The following is a 27,749-nucleotide window of genomic DNA, read 5'->3' on the forward strand; positions in this document are numbered from 1 at the left end:
GCTGATGTTTTACCCAAAAACTTCTCAAGAGGTACAGCAGCAGACGATGTCATGCACATCATTTTTTGAAGGGGAAATCCTGATTCAACATGTACATTTTATGTGATTACTCAAGTAAAATTCTCAAAAAAAAGAAAGTTGGCTATGATGAAAATATTATCAGTAACACTTTCTATGAAGACCATGCTTATAATGATTTATAGCCACATTTATACTTATTTATAAGTATTACTATTCTATAAATAGATTTATAAAGACTCATTAAGATCTATACTGCATTATAAGAACAGTTATAGATACATTTATTTTATTTTTTATAATTACTTATAAGCCATGCATTTGCTTTTTCAATGTGCATGCTCATAAGCCATTGATTTATACACTGATTTATAAATGATCACATATAAAATAGTTCCAGAGACATTTGTTTGCTGTATCAACTAGTTATTATGTCTTTAATGGCTAAAGTTTGCATTAGAGGTAATGAATGGTAATTTTGATTTGTTAAAAACTATATCTCCTCAGCCATTTGCATGGTATTGCTTATAGCAGTTTGGAATTATACTTAAAAAATATTGTTGCAGTGTTTTGCTAGTATGTAACATTAAAAAAAACATACTTTTTTCAACTGTTTGTATTTCTGTTTTTTTATTTCATTAAAGGAATTGTTGTTCATTAGTTACATTTACAAGTAAGCAACTTAAAATGTAAAATGAGCACATATTCGTGATTTCTTAGTTCGTGATTTCCTTGATTTAGAAAAATTGCATCCTATGTTTTCACTTAAAGCCAATAATGATGCATTTATAGAAATTAGTAACTATTGTTACTCACAATAAGTATTTATAAGAACACAACACGGCTATTAATAACAATATATTAACTAATTTGACAAATAAATCTGAATATAAAGTCATTGTAACTATAATATAACATTATAGCAATGCAAGCTGCATCTTTATAAATACATTCATGGAACCATACGACAGGCTAATTAATACTTATAAATCAGTGTATAATGAATTATGAACATGCATTGAAAAGGAAAATGCATGAGTTATAAGTAATCATAAAAATAATATAAATGTAACTATAACTGTTCTTATAATGTGGTATGGGTCTTAATAAGCCTTTATAAATATGTTTATAAAATAGTAATACTTGCTTATAAATAAGTATAAATTAAGCTATAATTCATTAAAAGCATGGTTTTCATAGAAAGTGTTACCAAATTATCCTTCCCAACCCCACATAAAATATAAATATTATATAAAAGATAAATATTAGTAATTCCTGAGATCGTACTGCTGTATTAAAGCAGCCAACTGAAAGGCACTATAAGTCTGACTTTAAACTTATATTTAATAAATATCTCAATAATTTATAAAACTCAACTAAATTATAAAACTTTATGTTATTGATAAGCATATCAAGTGATTGATAAGTTAATCTTTTGAAATTTTAAATGGAAAACCCCACCAACAATACTTCTACTTGAATGATGTAAATACTAAAAATTCAAAACAGCGAGTTTTCAGCACTGATATTTCACCATTAAAAGGAAAAAAAAAAAGATGTTTTAGAAGTTGTATTCAAAATTCAGCTGCCTAAGAAATCTGAGGGGACACAAGCCAGATTGAATGTACATTCTGCTATAGATATCTTATTTGCACAATGATTTCAGGAAAAACAGAGATATCAATTATTTTACTGTATTTAACTAGAAACCAAAGTGTCAATGTAAAATTATGTACCTTGAGTGACATCACAAAGTCCTGAAAAACAAAACAGAGGCAGATGTCCCATATATATCTATATTACACACACTATTAAAAGAAACAAACAAATGCATGTTTTGAGACATCAATTTTCATTAACACACATATATACCATTTCTTTCTGATGAATTGTCAACACGAAATACCCATCTACCCATGACGTCGACATTGCTTGTGTATGACAAGTTTGTGATGTCAGAAACAGGAATCAGAAAGAAATTAGTAGAGCAAATTGTGTCATAGCCGGACTGTTAATGAAGAAAACAGACAGAAAAAAATCCATTAAATCCAAAAACATTTCACATTACTAAAGATCATATACTATTATACATTTTCACACTGCTTTACCTCTACACCATAGGTGGGGGTAATGTAATCATAATGCATGAGTGTAAACGACAGGTTTTTTCCAGACACCAAAACCACCTGGAAGGTCGACTCCTGGAAGAGACAGGGATTTACTCATTAATACAAGCAACATTCTTGATATGCCATAAATTTCATTTCATGAAAATATTATGCAAATGCATGCTAACTGAAAGAAAAACGTACTGCCTCTCTGTTTCCATAATACGGTACTTTATCCCATGTAGCAATAAAAACCCACGAGGCAGAGAAGTTCAAGTTGGGAAAATATTGGTTTATGTCTCTTGAAGCCCGATTCAAGAGAGGACCATCTGATACTTGTCGGGAAGAGATGGTTCCTTTCCTACTATTATTAATGTCTGTCCACAGTGGAGCGATGATGTCTCTAGTTGAGCATGCAGGAAAATAACTGGGATACCACTGGTCAAATGACTCATCAAAGGTCAGGTCTCCATTATTATTCACCTGTAGGATCAAAATATGTTATGTGGATTTTCAAGTAACATTATCTATCTGTGAAATATATATTAATGAATGTCATTAATGAATGCTTCTTACAAATATTTTGTCATATACATGGCCAAAATACACAAATGGCTGCCGCAAGGGGATCAGTGGAGAACTTCCATCATCCGACTGTGGGTTTTTCTCATCCTCTACACCTCCATATGGGTAGAATATTCCTAATATTCCAATAGTATTATTAGTGTGCAAAGTTTTGAAGGAGGATTTTTTTAAATGCCTACATTGTTTCCATGTTTCCAGATCCATTCTATTTATCAAACAATATGATATTCTTTGAATTAAACAGTGACATTACCCTCCTCAGGCCCGCCATCAACACGGAATACCCATCGTCCCGTCACATTGACATTGCTGGAGTTGGAGAGTTTATTTTCATCAGGCACAGGAATTGAAAAATAATTTGTTGAGTTTATTGTGTCATATCCAGCCTGAGTAAACAAAAAAATAATAACAATTAATCAGCCAGTAGACCAAGATATTTATTTAAGGTACCATTATTATTATTATTATTATTATTATTATCTTAGTCTTAAAGATTTGTAACAAGACTCTTATTCTGTCCAACCTGAAAACTTTGATAAGTTGAGGAGATATTTCCATAGTTCATTATGACAAAGGAAAGAGTCCTGCAAATGACTAGAACGACTTGGAAGGAGGATTCCTAGGAAAAGTTAAGTAAAAACATTGGGTTCCAATGAGAAAACACAGCTATAAATTGTCTATAAACAATAAATTCATTCATTCAAATAAATTAATTTAACAAAATGATGCTAAATGTATGCAGTCCTTTCAAAACTATTTCAATCCCTGACTACATTTATTTATTAGTGTAACCATTCAATCTACACACCGTCAAAGAGCTGTTGCACGTAGGGCACTCTATCCCAAGTAGCAATGAGGACTGTATGTACTGAGAACCCAAACTGAGGGAAATACTGTTGGACATCATTTCTCGCCTGGTCCAGAATACGGCCCTGAGTTACTAACCGGTAGGAGATTCTTCCACTGACACTACAGTCAAACATTGCCCAGAGTGGAGCTATAATGTCTCTAGTAGAGTTGGCAGGGAAAGCCTTGGGCAGTCTTTCATAAAATGGTCCATCAAAAGTCAAATGTCCATTATTGTTGACCTATAGTAAAGATTTGATGTTTTAACTGAAGCAACATGACTTGTAATACATCAATGTACTTCAAATGAAATGTGTTTAACATAACATCTCACATATATGTTCTGGTATTTGCGTCCAAAGTACAAGAAAGGATACTGCAAGTTCACGAGCTGGTGAGCTTGCATTACTTTGACAGAGATTCTGAGAGACCGAAGAGCCAGCTGGATAAAACAAACCTGGAAAAAACATGTCATTGCATGTTATGGCCTTGGTACAAAGATTCAAATTTAATCAAGTTCAGGAAAATAAAAAAAATGTATTACCAAGTTTTGTTGGCAAAGTGTCAACACGAAAAGCCCAACGGCCCATAACATTAACATTCGTGGAGTGGGTCAGATTAGCGATGTTAGACACAGGAATTGTATAATAGCTGGTCGAATCAACAGTGTCATATCCAGCCTAAATAATGATTACAAATATGTTTGTTACATGTCTATGGATAAGAGGAGCTGTAGTTAATTTCTACCAAAAAAAATAAATAAATAAATAAATAAATATATATATATATATATATATATAGTATATTTACAAATACATTTGAACTGTCCAGAATATTGCAAAAGTTATTACATTTTAGAATAAAAATACAGAGCTTTGAAAAGCTTTCTCACCACTGCAGTATGCTCAGTTTGTGGAATACTGCCATAATTAAATACAATAAATGACAAACCAGATCCTGAGATCAGCAGTACTTGAAAAGAGGAATTCTGAAGAAAAAAAAAACACAACAACAACATCAAATTATCACACTGTCACAAGACAACTGAAAACAAATAACAAAACAAATCTTACCTCTGCTGAAGTGTTATAATATCTCACATTATCCCAAGTACAAACAAAAACTGAGTCGGCAGTGAAATTTGTTTGAGGAAAATATTGACGTATATCATTTGTAGCTTGTTGTAGTACTCGGACGCCACTGAATTCTTGGAAGTAAAAGTCACTGTTGTCAATATCTGTCCATAGTGGAGCAACAATGTTTCTATTTGTGTAAGCTGGAAGAGTTTGTGGACTTGATGGAAACAATGGCCATTTGAAGGTAAGAAATCCATTTTTGTAAACCTAAAAGGAGTTTGAAGTAACAGATAATGTAAACAGACAAATACTTTTAATGGCTAGTGATAAAATACTTTGAAAAAGTCCAAATACAGTTGCATTAATGAGTGTCCTCACATAAATATAGTTGTATGTGATCCCGAAGTAAGTAAATGGTGTCTGCAAATAGAGACTGATGGGAAATCCAAAAAATCCAAATCCATAATACTGTTGAAGTTTGTGCCCATTCCTAAATGGATAGAACAGTCCTGAAAGAAAACACATTTATTTTTCAGCATTTTAATTTATTTGCAACTCTCAACAGTACACAACATATTAATTACTCAATAAATTGTTCTACATGTTTTGAACAATAAACAACTATTAAACAACTGGGTCATTCCGTTTCAAATCAAACAAATTTCAGAAACTTCCTCGGCTCAAATATTTGATTTTGTTAATATTTTTTCTGTAGAAAGACAAACATAAATAGTGATGAATACCAAAATATGAAATGTCACAGATGTATATTTACTGAGTAATCCACTATTTATTGATTGATTAATAGATAGATAGATTGATTGATTGATTGATTGATTGATTGACTGACAAATGACAATTTTCACCTGAGATTTGGAGCTAATTTACACGAATGGCTATAGTAAAAATGACTTTAGAAAGATGGCAGCATCATTATTTTCTTTTTACACAGAGATTGTTAGGTCTATTATTAAAATCTGTTGACTTTAGCAATCTTTGTTTCATTATATGCCAACGGTGACAGTTCAAAAATGGCAAAAAACAGTTCTTGTGTTTTTTGCTGCAAGTTTGCATGCCTGTAACTAAGTTTGTTAAGAACCAGAATCTAAAACGATTTTAAGATATATTTAATACTTCTTCAGTTACAGGCATGCAAACTTGAGGCAAAAAAAAAAAAAAAACCCACAAGTGCTTTTTGCCATTTTTGAACTGTCACTGTTGGCATATAATGAAACAAAGATTGCTAAAGTCGACGGATTTTATTAATAGACCTACCAATCTCAGTGTAAAAATAAAATAATGATGCTGCCATCTTTCTAAAGTCATTTTTACACCCCTCTAATTTGGCTCCAAATCTCAGGTGAAAACTGTCATTTTGACCCCACTTCTACAAAATAGTGGATTACTCAGTAAATATACATCTGTGACATTTAATATTTTGGCTTTCATCACTATTTATGTTTGTCTTTCTACAGAAAAATATATTAACAAAATAAAAAATTTGAGCTGGGGACCTCTGGTTGATTTGAAACGGAGTGACCCAACTATCCTCTGGTCTCCTTTCATTCTAACTTCCGCTTTCTGTCCACTACATGCTTTTCCTCTGTGGTCTCGGCATCTCTCCCCCTCCCGTCCCCACTAACCACTTCTCTACTCTTGACATCAACAAAGCAACGGACTCTATGCTTCACATTAACATCCTGCTTTGATAATATCTGTAATCTCTCCTCCGTGACCATCGAACCAATCTCAGAGCTGCTGAAATGCCGCAAGATTAAACACCCTGCTGACCTGAGCAATACCATTCTCTCCTGGGGGCATATTACAGAAAGATCCTAACTTCCTATCTGATCTGTTTGGCAACCATGGCAATTTCAGTTAGAACCTCATGTAGGACAAAAGCTATTACAGAATGACATTTCTTAAGTGCACTATCTTAATTACGGATAGGAAAAGAAGCATCCTAACTCGAGAAAAAAAAAAATCCTAAAAACTGTTTTAGCTTTAGGACAACTCCACTGATTTCCTAACTTCAAAATCATTTGAAAGCCAACCGTAAAAATCAAATAACAATAGCCCTGTCTGAGAATGGCGTCACATTTATTGATGATACAAGATGAAGAACAGCGATGTTTGATGGTGGAAAGACTTTTTGAACACTCAAATGATGTGCTGCACTTTGATTACAAAACACTGAGAAATAATTACAGACTCTCATGAAATATAGTGATAGGCTCTGCCTTTTTCTACCAAGCTTATGAAAACTCCTCTTTCTGCAGCACTTAATTAAAAGCACACCATTTTAATCTCTAGTAGCGTTTACTTCACTGCAGTAGCTTGGGCATTGTTGGTTGCTTGGTAACAGACCTGACAGTTGATTGGATAACCTCGATGGAGCAGTTTAAGATTTCCTAACTACAGATAAGATGAGATTTTGTAAAATAGAGTCAAGAATCCTAAATCAAGTTAAGATTTGCTTCTGTTATACGAATTTGTGAAAAATCCTAAATCAATTTATCATATCTTAAGTTAAGACCTAAGATAGACCTAAGTTTCTGTAATTATGCCCCCTGTCCTTTTTCTCCTTTAGTGTTTCTGCTGCCAAGATATCCTACTACCAAAACAGACACCTGGAGACTATTCAGGACATTCTCCTCTCAACTCTAGTGATCTGCAGTGTTTACACGTTACATTTTAGTATCGGTACGGCACGCTTGGAACCTCAACCGAGGTGGTACTATTTAAGTGAGCCGTACTGTGCCATACCGAGCTATACCATGCAGTGGAAAAGCTCCACTAGTCTTCAAACAGCCACAGAGAACCCACTTCACACCACTCTTGATCTCAATCCACTGGCTTTCAGTTGTGGCCAGAATCAAATGTAATGTTTTAATGCTGAATACCATTGGAAGAGCTCCTCCCTACCTCAATCCACTACTACAAGTGTGTGCTCCCTCCAGCCAGCTCAGGTCACTGAATGAGCGATGCCTTATTGTTCCCTCACAATGAGAAAAAAAAGTATCTCTCCAAAACTTTCACCCTCTCTGTTCCTCTCTGGTAGAATGAGCTGCCAACCTCCACCCGAACTCACATCTTTCAAGAAGCAGCTGAAGACACACCTTTTCTGCAAGCTTTTCCGTAACCACCCCACACTCTTAAACCAATGCACTCACACAAATTAAAAAAAAAAAAAATCTTCTCTGCATTTCTTCTCTTCTGTAGCTGGTTACCTAATCTAGTTGTCTAATAAACCTAGCATTGTGTACTACAACGATTGTTGGCTCTTTGATGAATTCTTTGTTCCTCTTTTGTAATTCGCTTTGGATAAAAGCGTCTGCTAAATGCATAAATGTAAATGAAAATTAAGTAAGATATGCAATACATGCCATGTATTTGTAATTATTAAATTATAGTACCATTGTGTTCTGATGCAGTGTCAGTTCGAAATATCCATCGACCCATGACGTTGACATTGCTTGTGTATGACAGGTTTGTGGTGTCAGAGACGGGAATTGTAAAGAAATCAGTTGAATCACTTGTGTCATATCCAGACTGTCAATCAAATAACAAGACAAAAAGTTTAGTTAACACTTATCATAGTGATAGAAATATTGATTTCAGTGTCTTTTTCAAATTACTTTACCATAACAGGATGTATGGCTGGGGCAATATTACCAAAGTGCATGAGTGTGAATGACATGTTTTTGCCAGACACCAAAACCACTTGAAAGGTCGACTCCTGGAAGATAAAGGGAATTACTACATAAATACAGAGAACATGGGATATCGTTTCCTTATCACAAATTTCTATGCAAGAAACTGCTGCTATTTCAATCTAAACAAAAAGACACTTACTGTCCACCTGTATCCATAGTACGGTACTCTATCCCATGTTACAATGAAAGCCCACGAGGCAGAGAAGTTCAAGTTGGGGTAATATTGGTTTATGTCTCTAGAGGCCCGATTCAAGAGATGACCATCTGTTACTTGTCGGTAAGAGATGATTCCTTTGTGTGTAATGTCAATGTCTGTCCACAGTGGAGCGATGATGTCTCTAGTCGAGTATGCAGGAAAATTATCGGGATACCACTGGTGAAAAGGTCCTTCAAAAGTCAAGTACCCCTTGTTATTCACCTGTTTTGAGACCAAAACAGTGAAAGCTCAGTCATCTGGACATTCAATTAACATTCTTCATGTGGAGAAAAAAAAGCTACTGATGTTGTTTCAATAAAACTAAGATAGTGTACAGTGTCATGATTGTGACGATGCTGCTTACATATAGTTGATTATAAACAAGCCCAAAGTAGACAAATGGCTGCTCCAGGGTGATCAGTGGAGAACTTCCAAAATCCTCTGCAGGATTCTTTATATCCTCATCTCCATATGGGTAAAAAATTCCTGCAATTGAAAAAGGACCATCCTAATATTAAATGATTAAACAATTTAGTGTTTATAATTGTTGAGTGATTTAACTAACCAAGTCAAAAATCCCTAAATTATAATTGCACAAAAAGTATCAGAGACATTTTATACATTGTATTCCAACAGCTTACAGCGACTTTAAATTCATACTTATTACACTGCTCACAAAGATTATGTACTTAATTGGTCTGACTTGTTCAGATGTGGTATAAAAAAAAATAAAAAAATATAAAAAAATCACTGCACAGAGTCAAAGGATTACCCTCTTCAGGTCCACCATCAACGCGGAATACCCAGCGTCCCGGGACATTGACATTGCTGGAGTTGGACAGCGTATTTTCATCAGGCACAGGGATTGAAAAATTATTTGTTGAGTCTATTGTGTTATAGCCAGCCTGAGTGAAAAAAAAAAAAACCATCATCATTAAAAAAGCTTTGCGGTGCAAAGTTCTCTAATGTTATTTAAGTGTCAGAGTTCAGAGATACGGTTCTAATTCTTTCAAACCTGAAACCATTGATCAGCAGAGGAGATATTTCCATAGTTCATCATGACAAAAGACAGAGAGCCACCAGAGACCAAAACAACTTGAAAAGATGAACTCTGTTACAGAAACAGAAAATTATCCTATTAGCTCATAGAGTAATTCTGTCTTTATGCTTGATTAATTCTGCAGTGACTTAAATAAAAGCAATTTATCTTCCCATTTACGTGCTTCATTGATCATAAATAATCATTTAATAAACAGCTTTCCTCTTTCTTTCACCCAAATTATGGGTAGCGACATTTCAGCGAAATTAGCGGGCAAAAAAGTTTAATTGTCTATTGTCAGTAGCGTAGCAATGGATAAATCACTGTTCATACAGAAGTCACTTTCAAACCAATGTCACAGCAAATTTGCATGACCAACTTGAAATTGAGCAAAATCACTCTAGACTCTAGAAGAGAAAACAAAACTTTATCTTTCAAATCAATCAACTTAAAAAAGATAGATGTCATCTGTTTGTGTTTAGAGACACCAAAAGATATTGGAATTAGACATGTCAATCGAACCCATCAAATTACTTGCTCAAATGCTTGGAACACAAAAATTCAACAAGACTTTTTCCACTGAGAAGTAGGCTAGCTTACCGATTGTGAGTTGTTAAAGTATGGTACTTTATCCCAGGTGGCAATGAATAGCAATGAGGCAGTGAAGTTCAGATTGGGAAAATACTGGTTTATGTGGTTTGAGGCTGCTAGTAAGAGTCCGCCTCTGGTGACCTGATGATAGGAGATGGCTCCATTCACAGTGTTGTCCATGTCTGTCCAAAGTGGAGCAATGATGTCTCTGTTGACTTGCGACAGTAAATAATTGGGTACCGGCTCTGAAAGAGGCCCATCAAATGTCAAATGCCCGTTGATATTAACCTGAAGCAGAGATAAACAACATTATAAAGAGATTTGGCAGCATAAAACAGGGACTGAAACTCTTAAAAAGCCAAGTTTGTTTTCTTTCAACAAATGTACAGTGCATGATCTGTTTTATTTTACATTCACTTTATTATATGAGGTTTAACATTTTTACAACTGTGTTTGGTACGTGTATAAAATCCAATTTTAAATGCAGTTTTTAATAATTACAAAAAATGAAATAACATAAAAAATATATAACATTAAAAATGGTTGAGCTTAAATGATTCCTCAAAAGGTAATAATATATAATAATACGATAATAATCCCTTTTATTCAGCTTTTACACAAATTACATGTTGATTATATTTCTTTACGGTTTTACATGATTTTTGTTTTGTCATTATGGAGTATGGATTGAAGTCTGACTATCTTATAATTGCACTGTATGTACACTCATCCATGCACAGAATTTATAAAGACAATGTTCTTACATAAGTCTGTTGATAAACACGTCCAAAATACACAAAGCGTTTTTCCAAGAATACTATTGGAGAGCTTCCATCATCTTCAGAGGGACTCTCTATGTCTTGATTTCCAAATGGGTAGAAGATGCCTGAAACTACAAAATATTGCGGAAAAAAACTACAATAATCTCCAACAGTATTTATAATGTATGATATAATGTAATGATTATAATGTAATGTAATGTCACATTTTGTTACATGGCATGAACTGGCTGGAATTGGCACTTTCAGTCTGTTAACTGGCTACTACACATTTTTCAGAGGTTGAGGTGCACAAGTTTAATCAGTCTGCCAGGAAACAATGTGCTTGCAAAAAATACTTGGCTGATAAAATGAGATACTAAGAAGTAAATAAATATTTTTTAAGTGCACCTGTTTAATATGTCTGATTTTTAAGTTTACCTGTTCCTAAATATCATGTTTAAAAAATTAAATATATTAGTATATGTAGAAATAAACACTACCCACGTTTAATAAATGCTGTAAAATTATTGTTCATTGTTATTTCATGCAAGCAATTATATTCACTTACGTACAGAACCATGTTTCCCTTTCGAAAGGGAACTCACACTGCATCCAAAGCGCTAGGGGAACGCCTTTGCGTGAACCGGTGTCTGAAACACTTATCCAATCTCGCCAATATCATATTGACCGGCGACAGCCCATGACATCACAACAATGCAACCCGTACGTATATTAGGGGCGCCCAAATAACATGTCATCCTCTCATCATCTTCAGGGACTGTCATGTGTGAAACACTATCTGGCAAAATGAAAAGCACAGAGAGGTTTACTAAGTGTGTGGATCCGTGTCCTCACTATCTTACACTAGATGACACACACAAGCTGTGCGTTCTCTGTCTGGGGGAAGAGCACACATGGTAAGTTCTCGAGGGAACGGCCTATGCAAACTGTGAGTGCTTTCCTTTAAGAACGCTCTGTTCTCGTCTGGGTCTCTTCTCGAGGGAAGAGAGTTCAGCATCTGGCCTTGGTGGTTCGGGTCCCGCTCGTGCTGAGGCAGAGCGGAGACTCAGATCACGGGGCTCTCAGATGGAGCTCGCCGAACAGTTTGAGAGGGTTGTGACCACACACGCTGTTCTGCGGCTCGCGAGAGGATGCATTTTCATCTGCATCCTCAGGTCCAGCGGCGAGTGCACTTCCAGCCAAGCAGGAGATGACTGAGGAGGATAGAGAGAGTGAGTTTACTGAATCCTCTCAGCCACCCTGTCCCGTGTACGCTGAGCTGTTGGAGATTATGGAACGCGCTGCTGGCAGATTACAGTTGCCATGGCAGCGCGTTAGGAGAGAGACCACGTGCATTCAAAAAGAATGACAATCGGTTTCTATCTGGCCATAATCCTACAGCTCAAGTGAGCCTTCCATTTCTTCTTGACCTGCATACTGAGGTTGAGGGGGCATGAAAGAACCCATTTCCAAAAAAAAAAAAAAAAAAAAACGGGACCAGAAGGCTCCGTTCTTCTTTAACCCCAGGCACTTCTTACATCAGACCTGTGGCTGGGCCGATAATGATAATGATTCTGATGGCCGCTGCTCTGAGGAGCGCCAGGTAGATCTATGCTTTCTGGGCTGGCCCTCACCAGGGCCGCCCTGACAGCTGGCCTAGGCTAAGTGCTAGGGATAGTTAAGGCGGTCTGCTAAGCATTCCTGCCTCTGACCCCTCATTAGGTGAGTGAAAGTCCCCTTTTGCATCCCTAGTACTGGCCTCCTCTCAGTAGAAAGTCGTATGGCCAAGGCCTGCCCCCTTCTGCATTGGGGCATTATGCAGGTTGGTGTAGAGGCAGAATAAACGGGTTCCCCCTTTTCGATTTGTGAAGAGTAAATGCTTTGTGCTGTGGCCTGCATTTCAGAAGCTGAGCTACCGTTAGGCCCTCGCTAGGCTCCTCTAGGCCCAGATATCGTTTCTGTCATGATAGAGTCTTTGTGGTTGGCCTCCACCCTGTAGCTTTCTCAGGGTCAGGCGGATAGTACTCCCTTGTAAAACAAGGTGTTATCTGAGTGCTTCGCTTATAGTTCTGTTTTTATCTGCCCTGCACCATTGTGGCTCAGGTCGAGCGGTATTTGACCTTCACCGCAGGCTGGTCAATTAGCATGCTCCCTTGTAGCTCAGCATTGCCACGAGCTGATGCCCGTGTTCATCTGGAGTAGTAGGCCCAGATGGACCTCCTCCAGGGCATGTAGGTGTATGTTTGTACTCCCCTTGCTTAAAGGGTAAAAAGTGCTTTTACTGCGTACACTGCTCATTGGCGATGTAATAGGTCCCAGGCGTTGTTTGAATAGTAAAACTAACTCAGCTACTAGACTTGCTATAAGGTAGTAGGCCTTAGCAGGCCTCCCTGTGAGCAAGTCCCCAGCACTTTGGGTATGTGACAGCTAGCAGAAGTTTGCTGTCAGGTAGCAGGCCTTGACAGGCCTCCCTGTGGGCAAAGCCTCTATGGTTTGGGGTTCTTAGCAGCTAGCAATGACTTGCTTCTGGATAAGTAGTTAAGTAGTAGATAAGTAGGTTATGGCCTTAGCAGGCCTCCCTGTGAACTAGTCCCCCTTTGGTTGGGTACTGCTAGCTAGACTCGTTATCAGTTACTTAACAGGCCTCTCAGAAGGCGAGCATTGTGGGTGCTGTATTTAGCCACCTAGAACTGGCTACCAGGCAGCTGGCCTTAATAGGCCACCCTGGAGGCTAGTCCCCAGGAGTATCAGGTTTGCTGGTAGAGGTGCATGAGTTTGCTTCAGATTGCAGACCTTAGCAGGCCTCTCTGAGGGCGAGTCCCCAGCAGCGTGGGTATCTTGCAACCAGCTATTGCTTGTTTTTCAGTTTGTTGGCCTTAGCAGGATGCTCTGAGAGTTAGCAGGCCTCCCTGTGGGCGAGCCCAAGGTTGCAGGCTTTAGACAGCTAGCTAGACTTGCTATCAGGTAGCTGGCCTTAGCAGGCCTTCCTGAGAGCCAGCCCCTAACAAGTGGGTGCATGGCAGTTAGCAATGACTACATTCAGCCAGTGAACATTTGCCATCAAGATGTTTGGCCTTAGTAGGCCCCTCTGAAGGAGAATTTCCTACAGAATCCAGTCAGGACTCGATACCAGGTAGTTGGCCACTGTTGGCCTCCCTGATGCAAATCCCCAGCAGCTGGGTATCGGTCAGCAAGGTCTTGTTAAGGTCAGGTGGTTGGCCGCTCTGGCCTCCCTGAGACCGCACACTACTATGTGTTGTTGGCTTGGCTAACCTTGTTCACCCTCCTTTTCTAGCCTATAGCCTGGTCGACCTAATAGATGGAGCTGGTACTCTCCTCACTCTGAAGATGGGTTTGAGTACTTAGCTTCCTAAGTCTGGTCAGAGGTTGAAGGCTTCCCTCAAAGCTTCCCAGTTAGATCAGCCCTTAGGCTGTGAGCATTCCCCTCACAAGGGTTCCTTTTTAGAGTGCACGGACTCCTTAGTGCCTTGAAAAATAGGTGCTTTGTAGATTCTAGGATTGAGCAGAGTAACTCCCCTCTCTTGCAAGGGTCGATAGCAATTTGCTGAGTCCTGCTCTCCAGGATGCCCATCTCTAAGGTCCGGTTTGAGTTGGTTTACTGCCCTTTCTGCAGCCCCTTGTTCTGGATGTCTCTTCAAGAGACTTCTGTGTCTAGAGACTCTGTTTCTGAGGAAACAGACAGGTTGTTGGCAGATTAGGCTACTAGTTTAGCTAGAAGACAGGTCAGTTGCGTATTGTAGCCATGCCTCAGGGCCCGACTGCTTACAGTCCCTTCAGACGATAAGCAGATGACATGTTATTTGGGCGCCCCTTATATACGTGGGGGTCACATTGTTATGATGTCATGGGCTGTCGCCGGTCAATATGATATTGCCGAGACTGAATAAGTGTTTCAGACACCGGTTCACATGAAGGCGTTCTCCTAGCACTTTGGACGCAGCGTCTCTTTCCCTGTTCTCAGGGAACCATGGTTACATGCATAACCAGAGACGTTTCACTTTTACCTGTCTCGTCTCCATAGCACAGGAATCTGCTGTCCTTATCTTCACCATCAGATTTAAAAGTCACAAATCCAATGTCTGATCCATTAACATTCTTTAAGATCCAGTTTTGGAATTGAGATACTCTAGCATGACTGTCAGCTGTAATTCCAGTGAAGCAAGAAATACCTAAATTAGTGACACCAGCTAAGATCCATACAGAACCCTGCTTACACTGTAATGGACCACCAGAACCTCCCTAAAAATGAAAGAGAGGATCTTGAATTCATAATATTAAAATATGGAACAGATGTTGTCTGAAGAAAACTTATATGATAATAATACATGTACATGTTATTTAATATATTAAAGTACAATATGGTCATGCTGGAACTGCTTCATAGCCGTACATGTTAAAGAAAACCCCTTGGAATATATGTCACTCAATTGAACAGTGGTCGAAAGTCCTCTTTTCAGAAAAAAGTAAATTTTGCATTTCATGTTGAAATCATGGTCCCAGAGTCTGAAGGAAGACTGGAGAGGCACAGAATCCAAGCTGCTTGAAGTCTAGTGTGAAGTTTCTGAAATCAATAATGATTTGGGGGGGGGGGGCGTGACGTCTGCTGGTGTTGGTCCATTGTGTTTTATCAAGTGCAAAGTCAATGCAGCCATCTTCCAGGAGATTTTGGAGCACTTTATGCTTCCATCTGCTGACAAGCTTTATGGAGATGCTGATTTCCTTTTCCAGCAGAACTTTAGCACCTGCCCACAGTGCAAAAACCACTTCCAAGTGGTTTGCTGACCATGATATTACTGTGCTTTATTGGCCAGCCAATATGCCTGACCTGAATCTATGGGATATTTTCAAGAGAAAGATGAGAAACAGTCGATCCAACAATATACAGATGATCTGAAGGCTCAATAGTGCCTCAGCAGTGCCACAGGCTGATATGTCACTCAATCACAATCAAGAATTCAACAATGTTGTGGGAACTGTTGTAACTTACAAAACATGTTCCTTTGCCTGTTTCTCCTCCAGCACAGATCATTGTCGGAGTGATTGGTATGTCCCAAAATGGGACATCTTGAATCCTGCAGTCACACTCCTTATTGCCCACCACATTTATCTGCAGTTCCTGCAGAGTTCCAGAATTGGGCTCAGCGCCTAATTGTCATATCAAGAAAACAGGATTTTGAGACAATCTGATGAAAATATGGATTACTTTATGATTTACAATAACATAGCAATAACATAGTAAAGAAAAATGGATAATGGACAATCTGGACTTTAATTTTAGTACAGCACTTCTTAATCTTGCATCTCTTTAATCTCTTGTTTTTGACTAAGATAAGAAACATTCTATGCTTTCCATTAAGGTATAATGTCAGGTTACAGCATTTGGGTCCTAATTAAAAGTATAAAGAAAATAAGTGTCACACTTCACCAATACAACTACTCAACATCATTACCTTCAAAGCCGGTTTCTCCCCATCCAGTGGACCAGCAGGTGGTGCCGTTGTGAAAGACACTGTCATTAGCAGCCAGGCAGATTGGGTTGATGTAGCTGGTAAAGTTCACTGGCTCACTCAATCTCAGCAAGGCGATGTCATTGGTCAACTGTGAAGGGTCATATTCTGGATGTGGAATAATGGATTGGACTCCTCGACTGACCTCGTTTGGGTTAGAGACTGAAATATTTTGGCTCTGTCTGCCCAAATAAACAGTCCAATAACTGGCTGAGGGCCTGAATGTGGAAGCAAAGACTCTCAGTGTGTTTGCTTTGAGAATAACAACTGCACATTCACATTAAATCAGAAATTATTTGATTTATACATCTATTTTGTGTTCTTACGAGAAGGAAACGCAATGAGCCGCAGTGAGCACCCATTCGTAGCTGATGAGGGATCCTCCACAGATGTAATAGTCAAAAAAGTGTAGACTGACATGCCAAGGCCAGTTCCCTGTAGGTGCATCATCACCTCCCACAATACCAGTGCTCAGTGAGGAAACCCCACAGTGCTGTGCTGAAGGGAATAATGAGAACTGTAAATAATTCACCAAATTTGATATATATATATCAAATTTGGTGAATTATTTACAGTTCTCATTATATATATATATATATAGTTTAAACATATTACCTTTTACAGCTTTTCTTGTGTCACCTAAAAAGTAAAAGGAGAGATTCAAACTAGGGGTGAGGGATATGGCAAAAATATCATATCATTTTTTTTTTCAGGCAGGATCACGATCCACGATTTTATCATGATTCCTTTTTGGGTTAGTTTTTAAGACTATTTCGATATAGTAATATAGCCAAACTAATTTCCCTTAAAAATTAAAAATTTCCCTTAAAAATCTTAAAAATTTAGTGATACAAGGTAACAAAATATAAAAGAAAAAAGAATGATAGACCATTTTGGCCAAAGTAGAGGTGGGCCAAAATCTTATTTCACTTTATTTTATTTCATTATTTTATCTTTGTTATTAAAAATAAGAACAAAGATGCAAATGAAATAAACAGTGCTTAAATTTCAGCTATAGTAGGTGTATTTAACAGTAGCATTCAAGTAAGAAATTGAAAAAAAATGTAAAAGTAAAACACTACATAGACTTCACTTTATGAATTAAATCAGTGTCACATACGTTTTAGCAAACATGTGGTGTAGGTAGACGGCAGACGAAGAGGATAAATGCAAGAAGACTTTATTAACAGAAAATGTACCATAACCATACTCAAACTAAACGTAAATGAGAATCGACAAAGGGAACAGGAACACAGGCAAATAGCCGGATTCACCGCATGACAACGATCATATGTGTTTCGTGTTTATTCTCACACCTTCAGTTCCACTAATGCTCAAAAATCTGTATTTTTATAACAGTTAATGTATTTGTATCTGTGGAGGGTTGTATTGTGTCATGTTTATCAAAATAAAACTGATAAAAAACGTAGACCCCACTACATTGGTATTTAAATAATATATGCTTATGTTGAACTTTATTCTTGTAAAAACAGATGCTGTAAGCAGTACATAAAGTATTGAATGAAAATGTCTCTGAGACATTTGTCTATTAGTCAAATATTGCATTTATTTCACTTTCACTTCAAATCTGCCCCAACAGCTCTCTATGAGAGCACGCTGCAGTTCCATTTTTCACCACAGATTTACATTGGAAATTTGTGGGGCGCTGTAGATCTTGGGAGGGCTCTGGGACTGGCTGCCCCACTTAATATCATGAATACATGCTTGCCGAATTCATGCACTTCATTTTAATATATCCTGCTCACTTTATGACTTGTCTAGAAAATCTGAAAAATATTTGCTGCAGAATGCTGAACACATTTATAATTTATTATTAATTCAGTGTATATAGAGGTCTATGCTTGGATAAATATTTTGCCCATACAGATGAGCCGCGGCTGATGAAAATGACATGAAATTACCACTATAACCAGTAGATGGCTGCAGAGGACCACTCATTAGCTCATTTGCCATTTCATCTCCCTTTTTTATTTCTTTTCACTTGTTTTGCTTTTGATTAATGATAAAATGAATAATATAACAAATTTTAGCAATACTTACTGCACTTAAGTATGAAGTACAGCAAGAGTAGGAAAATCACAAAGTCTCATGCTATTTAGATGAAAGGAATTTCATTAAATAAATAATAAACATTTTACAGTGGACAGGAAACTGTCTTGAATTGCTCCCTCATCATATTATGTAAACTGAATGTATGACAAAGAACTACACAGATGCAGATATCATAACAATCTTAACAATAAATGCACACACGTTGTCCTCTGCTTTTCATGCTGGCGCTGTGCTGCTATGGATTGAAGAACACATTGAATTAAAGCTGACTGAGTTACAACAACTTCCTGTTTTGTGGCGTTCATCGCATACTTTAGCACTTAGCCAAGTGTTGCATGATTTAACGTGTTTCTAACATGTTTGGTACTTCATGGCATGTTTAAATGTGTTTCTGGGAGTGAATTACAGTGCAAAGCATGCCATTCCCTGTTGCCAGCAGGTGGCACTATGACTAACTGAATATTGGCATATGGATGTCTTTAGGCCAGGACTCTTATCACACATGTGAAGTTTGGGGCAGATTGGACACTGTATGCCTGAGTTACAACAGCTTCCTCTTTCATGGCGAAACATCAGACTTTGTCAGGCTGCCACAGACACATTCTTCAACGAAAACTCAAGATCTTTTCAATTTAACATCACTAAGGCCTTAAGATTAGACAGACCAAATATGATATTGATCTGGTTAACTCTCTATGAGGAATTAATCACAGTGTAAAACATGTAATTTCCTGTTGCCCGTATGTGGCGCTATGACTGTAACTGAATATTGGCATGTAGATGTCTTCTGGCCAAGACTCTAATAAAACATGTGAAGTTTGGGGCAGATCGGACACTGCATGCCCGAGTTACAACAACTTCCTGTTTCATGATGAAACACTGAAATTTGTCAGGCCGCCACGGACACGCCCTTCAGCAAAAACTCAAGAGCTTCGCAATTTAACTTTGCAAAGGCCTTTAGATTAGACTGACCAAATATGATGTTGATCTGATTAAAGCTCTAGGAGGAGTTCGTTAAAGTACAACGTGTGGAAATGGCAAAAACTGCAAAACTTTTGCAGAGAAAATTCAAAATATCTCACTTCCTGTTGGGTTTTCAGATTTTGCACGTGGGACTTTTTTGTAGGTATTGGGCTGTTACATGTATGTACCGAATTTCATACTTGTCCATGAAACGTAGCGCGAAGGGCGCTTAATTGAAACTTTGTAGGTGGTGCTATCGAGCCATTTTGCCACACCTAATTCTGCAACCCATATTAGACAAATTTTCACCACTTCTGATGCGTGTGCAAAGTTTTATGAGTTTGTTTGAAAAACGCATGCTCTGGAATTTGATATACTCCTCCTAGGTGATTAATCCGATCACCAGCAAACTCAGTCAGCATGAAGTCAAGACATTGATGATGAAAAATTGCCAGCGGATTTTTGATATCTCGAACGGTTTGGCCGTGGCGAGGCAACGGATTTATGGCGAGAAAAGGGAAACACGGAATGTGTTATAACGTCGGCATACATTGATTGATTTTTATGAAACTTCAGCTGTGTGTTCGTTGTAGGAGTCCAATCACATGGATGTGACTATTGTGAGTCAAAGTTATAGCGCCACCAACTGGCAGCAGGAAGTGTGTCACTTTGAAAATGCTTTGAGATCACCCTCTTTTTTTTTTACCCAATTTGCTTCAAACTTCATCACAATAATTTCAAAACATGGCAGATGTAGACCTGATGTATTTGTGATATCTTAAATATTGTTGCCATGGCAACATGTCAAACTTTAATAATATTCTTCAGTGTTTTTGAGGCTCTTAACATGCTTCAAATTGCATTAAACTCAACACACACATCAACATTGTCGACCAGTAGACATGGACAAAGCCTTAGAAATGAGCGTGGTGGAGGGGCTCAGTAGCGCGACCTTTTGACAAAAGTGGGGGGGTATTTTTACCTACAGTCACCAAACTCGGTACACATATTGTTCTCTTTAAGCCGGACAACTTTCTTATTTGAAGTCATTAGCTCCGACAAACAGGAAGTCAGATATTTTGGTTTGAATGTGGATTTTTCACACTCTCTCTCTGTCCTACCCCCCCTCCCCCCTCCTCCCTCAGTCTCTCTCTCTCACTCTAGTCCTTTTATGTTTACCCGTTTTAAATGCCTATTGCCCGCCGTGCACAGTTGCCGTGAAGCCACCGGGGTGGCGGTGCCACCGGGCTCGGGCCCGCCATCGCTGCTTGCAGCTATATTGTTTCCTTAGAATTGCATGACATTTATTCAGTGGGAGAAAAAAATGCTCACCATACCGATGCAAAATACTTCAATGCTGTGCATTATAACTATTTCAACTATTTCTAATTGTTGGATAGCCTTAATCACTGATAATAATGCTGCCATTATTGATAAATTGATTATTGATGTTTACATTGTTAGTTATCCGTAATACAAATCGAGCACAGCGTTAGTTCAGTCAGGCCACATAGGCATAGTGCTGCAACCAGCTGATGCGGTCAGCTGTCAAATCGCTCCAATCACTACCATTCTCCTATTAGACACGGGACATATATACGTGGCATTACTGCTCGGTAAGTATGCTCAAACTGCTCGCAACCCTCCCTCCCTCCCTCCCCATTATAAGCATGAGCATATTATTGTGCACCTTCTGGTTGTCGTCTTCCTTTGTTTCAGATCACTACGGCTTTCAAGTCCTGGCTGGCATGGACCTCACTGCTGAGAGTCACTCATCCTCATAACCAAGCTACAGTATAGACGTCCCACTGCCATATCTACATGATTACCATGTTCGCTTTTAAAGACATTACTAAGTGTCTTAATTGTCTATGAATTTCTAAGCTGATGGTTCCGTGGGGTTAATGTCAAAGCTCTTGTATGTTCAATTAATTTTGAAGCAAGAACCCCCATAAGGAACCATACCGCCAAAGATAAATTGTGTTCAATAAACTCAAGTAACTTGCCAAAGTGGTCCTGTCTGATCTAGAAATATACATATATTATCAGCCTCAACACCAATAATGCTTAGAATACAACTGATGAACTGTACAACCAGATGACCTATTAGGCAACTGAAAAAAAAAAAAAAAAAAGTTTCCACTCCGACATTTCTAGCCAATTTCACAAACAGTTACAAGGAAACAGCAAGTAACACAACGTGAAAACGTAAGTTAAACGTGAAAGTTTAAACTAGGAAGACTGAAATAGTATTTTCTTGTAAAACATACTGCCATAATCATTGTTTTATTTACAACTTCTAAAAATCATGTGTATTTGTTTAGAAACTTTAGGCTGTCATGTATTAAAATATATCATCTGAGATCTTTTTTTTTTTTTTTTTTTTAAATAATTCCTATAATTGTTATTTTCTTTGTGCTTAGTTAGTTGCCCTTTGAACTCCCTGAATTAACACATTTTTGTTACCTAATGCTTTTTTAAACACCTGTTGTTTTATTGTAGAGAATACTAAATTCTTTGCATTCATTTCTACTGTAAAAATGCCATGAAATTGACAAACTTATTTAAAACAGACTTGTTTTAAATACTGACAAAAACTGAGAAACACTTACTGATAAGAAATATCAGCATCAGATACTTCAGATACTCCATTGTAATGAAAGCAGATTCAGTTGGTTTGGTCTAAAACTGGAGAGGAGCAGAGGAGGAAATAAATATAGAAATATACAAACATTAATTATTATATAAAATATGCACAGCAATAAATTGTGAAAAAGTTACAAACACTGATCATTCATATGTACCAAACGAAGTCAAATAATTTCTGAAAAACCCTTGCATACCTTGCAGTATGTTCACAGATGTTTTTGTGTACAAACACACTTCTGTCCTCTGTCTGCTAATGATATCTAAACAAATCTAGAATTTGAATGTACACTCCAACTGTTTTCCATTGTATTATATGAATACATATTAGCATGCAAAACTTTTGCTATACAGAAGGTCTCTGTGTATCTGTACCTTAGGAAATATTACAGCACATATAAGCAAATGATCTATTCCTGGATGAAAATGACTTGGTATTAATTGAAAAAAATATATATTTAAAAAGAGTTTACACAGAACAAGTACAGTCAGTGCTATGCTAAAATAATGTACGTGGTCTTGACTGATGTAATACATGATTAATTAAAGATTAGAATGATGAAGTTAAAACCTTACTAGCAACACTTTACAAAAAGGTTTCATTCGTTAACATTAATAGCATTAGTCAACATGAACTAACAATAAACAATACTTCTAAGTTATTAATCTTAGTTAATTTCAACATTTAATACATTTTTGAAATAAAAGCTTGCATTTGTTAACATTAGTTAATGTACTGTGAACTAACATAAACAAGCAATGAACTTTTATATTTTAATAACTAATTTAAAATTAAGAAAGATTTATAAATGCTCATTGTTAATTCATGTTAGCTAATGCAGACCTTATTTACTAACTGAAACCTCTCACAGTGTTATTGAAATGAACTTTTGCAGGAGTGCATCATCTCTTGTGATCTTTTTGTAATGGCAATTACTGCTTTGTAGTTAAACTCATCAAAGTTAAGTTATGTTAATTGTGTGTCTGTGTTTTAATCACATTTGAATGCATTAGCTTTAAAGAACTCCCAAGATACAGACAGAAATGTCAAAAATGTTACAACCATCCCCGGTCTCCCCCTATTTTAACTTAAGCAGAGGGATCATAAAAACAAAAATGCATGTTACTTTTTTATTTAGTACTGTCCTGGATATTTTACATAAAAGATGTTTATAGTCCATAAGACAAAATAATAGCTGATACACTTGATTTTTAATAGTATCATTATCCACAACTGTTTTGTGTGTGTGTGTGTGTGTGTGTGTGTGTGTGTGTGTGTGTGTGTGTGTGTGTGTGTGTGTGTGTGTGTGTGTGTGTGTGTGTGTGTGTGTGTGTGTGTGTGTGTGTGTCAGAACTGCCCTGCTGCGGTGTGTGCCGTGTTCAGCTGTGACATCACTCTCATAAAGAATGAAAGGAAACTCTAAACTATTGTTACAGTTTACTTGATGACAGAATAAATAAATCTCTCACAACTTTGGAAATCTGTACTGGGAAAAAAAAAAAACAGTTCCTTAAGACAAATTAAGGAACTTCACATTTTCTTCAAGATGTGAAGAACATGCAAAAATGCATGTGAATGGCCATGTAGATGATAAGGGGAGCTCAGTAAACTTTGTGCTGCTCTTGATGGTTGCAAACTACTTCAGAAGAATTTCAATAGGATATCAACATTAGTAAAAAGGGGCGGCACCTCGTCATGCAACATACTGCAATTGTTACGATCTGACAGTGTATCCAGTTTCATCCTAGTGTGTCATCTGCAGATCACTGTGATATTTATGGCTTAGGGTATTTGAGAGTGTGCTAACTTTGGTCTTTTTTAGTTATATTAAACAGGCTGCTGTATCCTTTGTTGTTGTTTTTGGGATGATACAGATTTAGACTCTGATCCCACACTACTGCAAATTTCCATAACTCTGGATGGTTCTACGCTCCACACTTCTCTAGAGATCTGGTTAGCAACTGAAACAATAACTCATTATCCTCCCTCTGTAACTTGTCATCTTCCAACTTTTCACCAGATCGCTAGCAAGGCAGGATTTAAACTTTGTTACCTGAAGACCCAAGTTTGGTTTGAACACAAAAACATACCAAGCATGATCTCTCACCATTCCTGATTTCCAACATGCACTCAGAGCAAAAATGAAAGCTGATGGTATCTGTATGTTTTTCCATTGCCTCTGGGTGCATTATGTAAACTGTGCAAGCTTATTTTGTCCATTATATTAAAAAAAACCCACCCATAGATCCTCCCTTCAAAGAAATCAGGACAGAAGTGGTTGAAAGTGGACAAAACAGAGGGATTAAAACACCAGGTGTAAACGGGTACGCGTCTCCCTTGTCTACTGACATCAGCTTTTATATCTGGATGGAGAGTGGAGCATTACCAGAGAGTCACGTGTAGAACACAAAATTGACGGGAGCAGCTCCAATGGAGAACAGTGATCTAAAACCTGCAGATGGCACAGCTCCCACCTCTGTCGCTGTAAGTTACCAAAACCACACATGAAAACCTGCAACAAATGGTAGACACTGGTTTGTGTAGCGAAGAGTGGCTCTCTTGCACTCTATGACATGACAGACAACTAGCTGTCCACTGCATTTCTGTAAAACTGAGGCTGATATGAGACATGATATGAGTCTTAAAAACACACTTTGACAAGATCAGCCAAAGCCAAATCTGTCAACCTTTGGAAAATCTGGAGTTACACAGGCCATAACCTAGAACATTAAACTCAAAAAGGTCCTGTTGTGTATTAAAAGCAGTTTTGGGTTAATCTTTTGGATCAACCTCAACCTCAATCTTTCGGATCAATCTCAACCTACCTTGTTACAGGTTTTCATGTGTGGTTTTGGTAAAAAAAAAAAAAAAAAAAAAAAAATGCTTTAATTAAACAACACTTGCTAAATCGAGAGTTGAAAACAAAGAAGCATTTCCCAAACTGGAATACAACAAGGCTACTCTACTAAATCCTCCCCCCACCAGTTACCTCCAACAAAACTGCTGATTGTTCGTTCTGACACTTATGCTCCTGTATCTACTAATAAACGGGCTTCCACCCCCACCCCCAACCTACCAAACATATAAACTTACCAAACATAAAAAGTTACCAAACATATAACATGCTGAGGACATGAACATGCTGAGGACACGAACAGTCGTCTTAGACATGACGAGCATGTGATCGCGTGTGATCACCACATCTTGTGTTTTATCTTGCGTTTCTACTCATCATTCGTCTACTATTGCAACAGTTTTATTATTGCAACAAGATACACAAAATAGGAAAAGACTTATTACAAATCAAGCCTGTGAAGACGTTCAGAATCAGGCGAGGAGAGCTGAATGGATCCAACTCTGTGATGAAGTGCCGCTGGACGTTTGCGGGGAGGCCGCAACGTGTTCCAGGTGACTAAGGACGGAGGATCGGAGGGAATTGGGAATCTGAGGGAAGGCTGAGTTGCTTTCTGGCTGGCTCCGGAGAGCGGATTGTGGGACGTAGCGTCTCTGACTGCATCGGGGCGAAGGATTGCGGGATATCTGAACGGAGATCGTCAGATATCTACAGGGAGGCCGCATTGCTTTCCCGCTGACCAAGGAGCAGAGGACCGCCGAACATCTATACAGGAGGCCGTGTCGCCTTGAATCTAATTTCAGAAATCCAGGGGTGGACGTGTGCAGGAAAAGACGCAGTACACATAGGCCTAGCTGTTACTGCATCATGCCAAGGAACGCGAATAACAGCAGTGAAGACAGCATCTCCCTGACTCAGGTACGGGAGTTGCTAGAACAAGAGAGAGAGTACATTTTGAAGAATTAATGTTGCAAAAAGAACATAGTTATAAAACTTTTACACAAATGATCATGACTACTATGAATCAAAAAGTAGATGAACTTATGAAGGAGGACTTAAAGGATTTTAAGACAAGTCTCCAGTTTACTCAAAAGGAGGTAGATGAACATAAAGTTAATTGTAAGGAGTTTTCAATTGAATGTAAATCAAATACAGATGACATACATAAACTGGCTGAATCCCTTTTGGTCTTGCTAAATCCAATCATTTAGAAAGTCAGTGTAAGCAGAACAACATAGTGGTGGAGGGTATTCCCGAGTCTCCAAACGAGAAATGGTGTGACTCTGAAGAGAAAGTAAAACAACTGATCGAAGAGAAGTTACAACTTGATCAAAATAAAATTACACTGGAGAAAGCACCAAGTGTAGGGAGGTTGAAAAATGAAAATTCTAACCGACCTAGACCCATTGTGGTCAAATTTCTTAGGTTTAAAGACAAGGAAGCAGTGCTGGAGAGGGCTAAATACCTCAAAGGCACAAATATATACTTGAATGAAGATTTTCCAGAGTCTGTGCGTCTAAAAAGGAAGGAGCTTTTGCCAGAATTGAGAGCTGCTAGAGAATGAGGAGAGATAGCCTATCTTCGTTATGATAAATTAATCACACATCCACCATCAAATGCCAAAAATGGAAGCAATGAGAAATCAAAGTAGGCTTTTTTTCTTCAGTGAGTTTGAGGAAATTGGATGAAATTATGAATTATTATAAATTATGTCAGCATTACTTAAAGCTGCAGTCCGTAACTTTTTTTCATTAAAAATGATCCAAAATCAATTTTTGAGCAAGTACATATCCAGCCAGTGTTCAAAACTATCTCCTTATCTTAGCTGGATTCACAACGGTAAGCTTGTAATAATGTTTTCTAATATATTGATACTGGTGGATTTCCGCGGGAAATTCGAGCATGCAGCAGTTCGTCTTTGCGTTATTACGTCACGTCTGTAAACAGAAAGGAAGGAGTCCAGGCTAGTCAGCTTTATTATGTGAGGATGCTGTTTGTAGCGGATCATTTATAGCTTGTTCTCACAGCAGCTGAAATAATTGAACTTATCATTTTGATGGCGGATTGTAATCCAGAAAGGTCCAAATGACAATCACCAGTGACAACTGGAGATTTACCCGTAGTCAAAAAGCAAAAGACTTCAGACTGTGGAGTGGCTACAGAAATCGAAATCTACAGTTAACACTAATACACGCTAAATACACATAGTCACGCAATGCTGATATTGTTAACAATTTGAGAACAAAGTATAACAGTAATAATAATTTGCACGGTTTGGCGTGATCCGAGCTAAGCGATTATTAGATTTAATCATCATTGTCAGCACGATTTATTGTAGGCCTAATGCTTTTTTCCTCAGTTGGTCAGAACAAAAGTAGCAGAAATGTTACTTACTTGTTCAGATGATATTTTCCAGTGAAAATTCTTATATTGGTCATACTTTCAAGGTTTAGAATCTGTGATTCTGAAGTACAGTATCCACACCGGTGTAGTGATTGACAGCAAACATTAGATTCATACGCTGAGGAGTCGTGCCGATGCACAACGCACGTAACGATAACAATTCCGCATATGACTGCAATCACATGTTTCAAACAGAGATGGCGACAAAGAGGAAAAATGCCGGACTGCAGCTTTAAGTTACCTAGGAAAGGATTCAAATTAGCTCATATTAATATTTGTAGCCTTAGGAATAAACTTGCTGAAATAACAGATGTATTGATTACAAATAATATTCATGTTTTAGCA

At 37.7% G+C, this 27,749-nt stretch overlaps 3 protein-coding genes across 28 annotated transcripts in view; 1 reads left to right on the forward strand and 2 right to left on the reverse strand.

Moving 5' to 3' along the window:
- Window positions 1-27,749, forward strand: part of LOC127523702 (integrin alpha-X-like) — a 113,593-nt gene that overhangs the window by 52,966 nt on the left and 32,878 nt on the right. The window lies entirely within an intron of this gene.
- Window positions 1,500-27,749, reverse strand: part of LOC127523711 (uncharacterized) — a 69,361-nt gene continuing 43,111 nt past the window's right edge. The window contains exons 6-11 of the mRNA XM_051914753.1: window positions 3,235-3,330; window positions 2,965-3,097; window positions 2,703-2,827; window positions 2,331-2,609; window positions 2,127-2,219; window positions 1,500-2,026 (exon numbers count right to left, since the gene is read on the reverse strand). Of these exons, the coding sequence (XP_051770713.1) occupies window positions 1,874-2,026; window positions 2,127-2,219; window positions 2,331-2,609; window positions 2,703-2,827; window positions 2,965-3,097; window positions 3,235-3,330 (879 nt within the window). The 3' untranslated portion in view covers window positions 1,500-1,873. The remainder of the gene's footprint in view (window positions 2,027-2,126; window positions 2,220-2,330; window positions 2,610-2,702; window positions 2,828-2,964; window positions 3,098-3,234; window positions 3,331-27,749) is intronic.
- LOC127523713 (uncharacterized) lies at window positions 3,526-9,650 on the reverse strand. Of its 2 annotated transcripts, XM_051914755.1 has the most exons (11): window positions 9,318-9,650; window positions 8,910-9,031; window positions 8,489-8,767; window positions 8,277-8,372; window positions 8,050-8,185; window positions 5,012-5,142; window positions 4,631-4,900; window positions 4,450-4,545; window positions 4,102-4,237; window positions 3,892-4,014; window positions 3,526-3,799 (listed from the first exon to the last, which is right to left on the reverse strand). In XM_051914755.1, exons 1-11 carry the CDS (start codon window positions 9,478-9,480, stop codon window positions 3,789-3,791), a joined length of 1,563 nt encoding a protein of 520 aa, XP_051770715.1. In that variant the 5' UTR covers window positions 9,481-9,650; the 3' UTR covers window positions 3,526-3,788. The 2 variants fall into 2 exon arrangements, with proteins under 2 accessions (XP_051770715.1, XP_051770716.1); XM_051914756.1 differs by lacking the exons at window positions 3,526-3,799; window positions 3,892-4,014; window positions 4,102-4,237 and having other exon boundaries at window positions 4,380-4,545.

This window comes from Ctenopharyngodon idella, chromosome 12, assembly GCF_019924925.1.
Source record: "Ctenopharyngodon idella isolate HZGC_01 chromosome 12, HZGC01, whole genome shotgun sequence".
NCBI classification, from domain to species: Eukaryota; Metazoa; Chordata; class Actinopteri; order Cypriniformes; family Xenocyprididae; genus Ctenopharyngodon; species Ctenopharyngodon idella.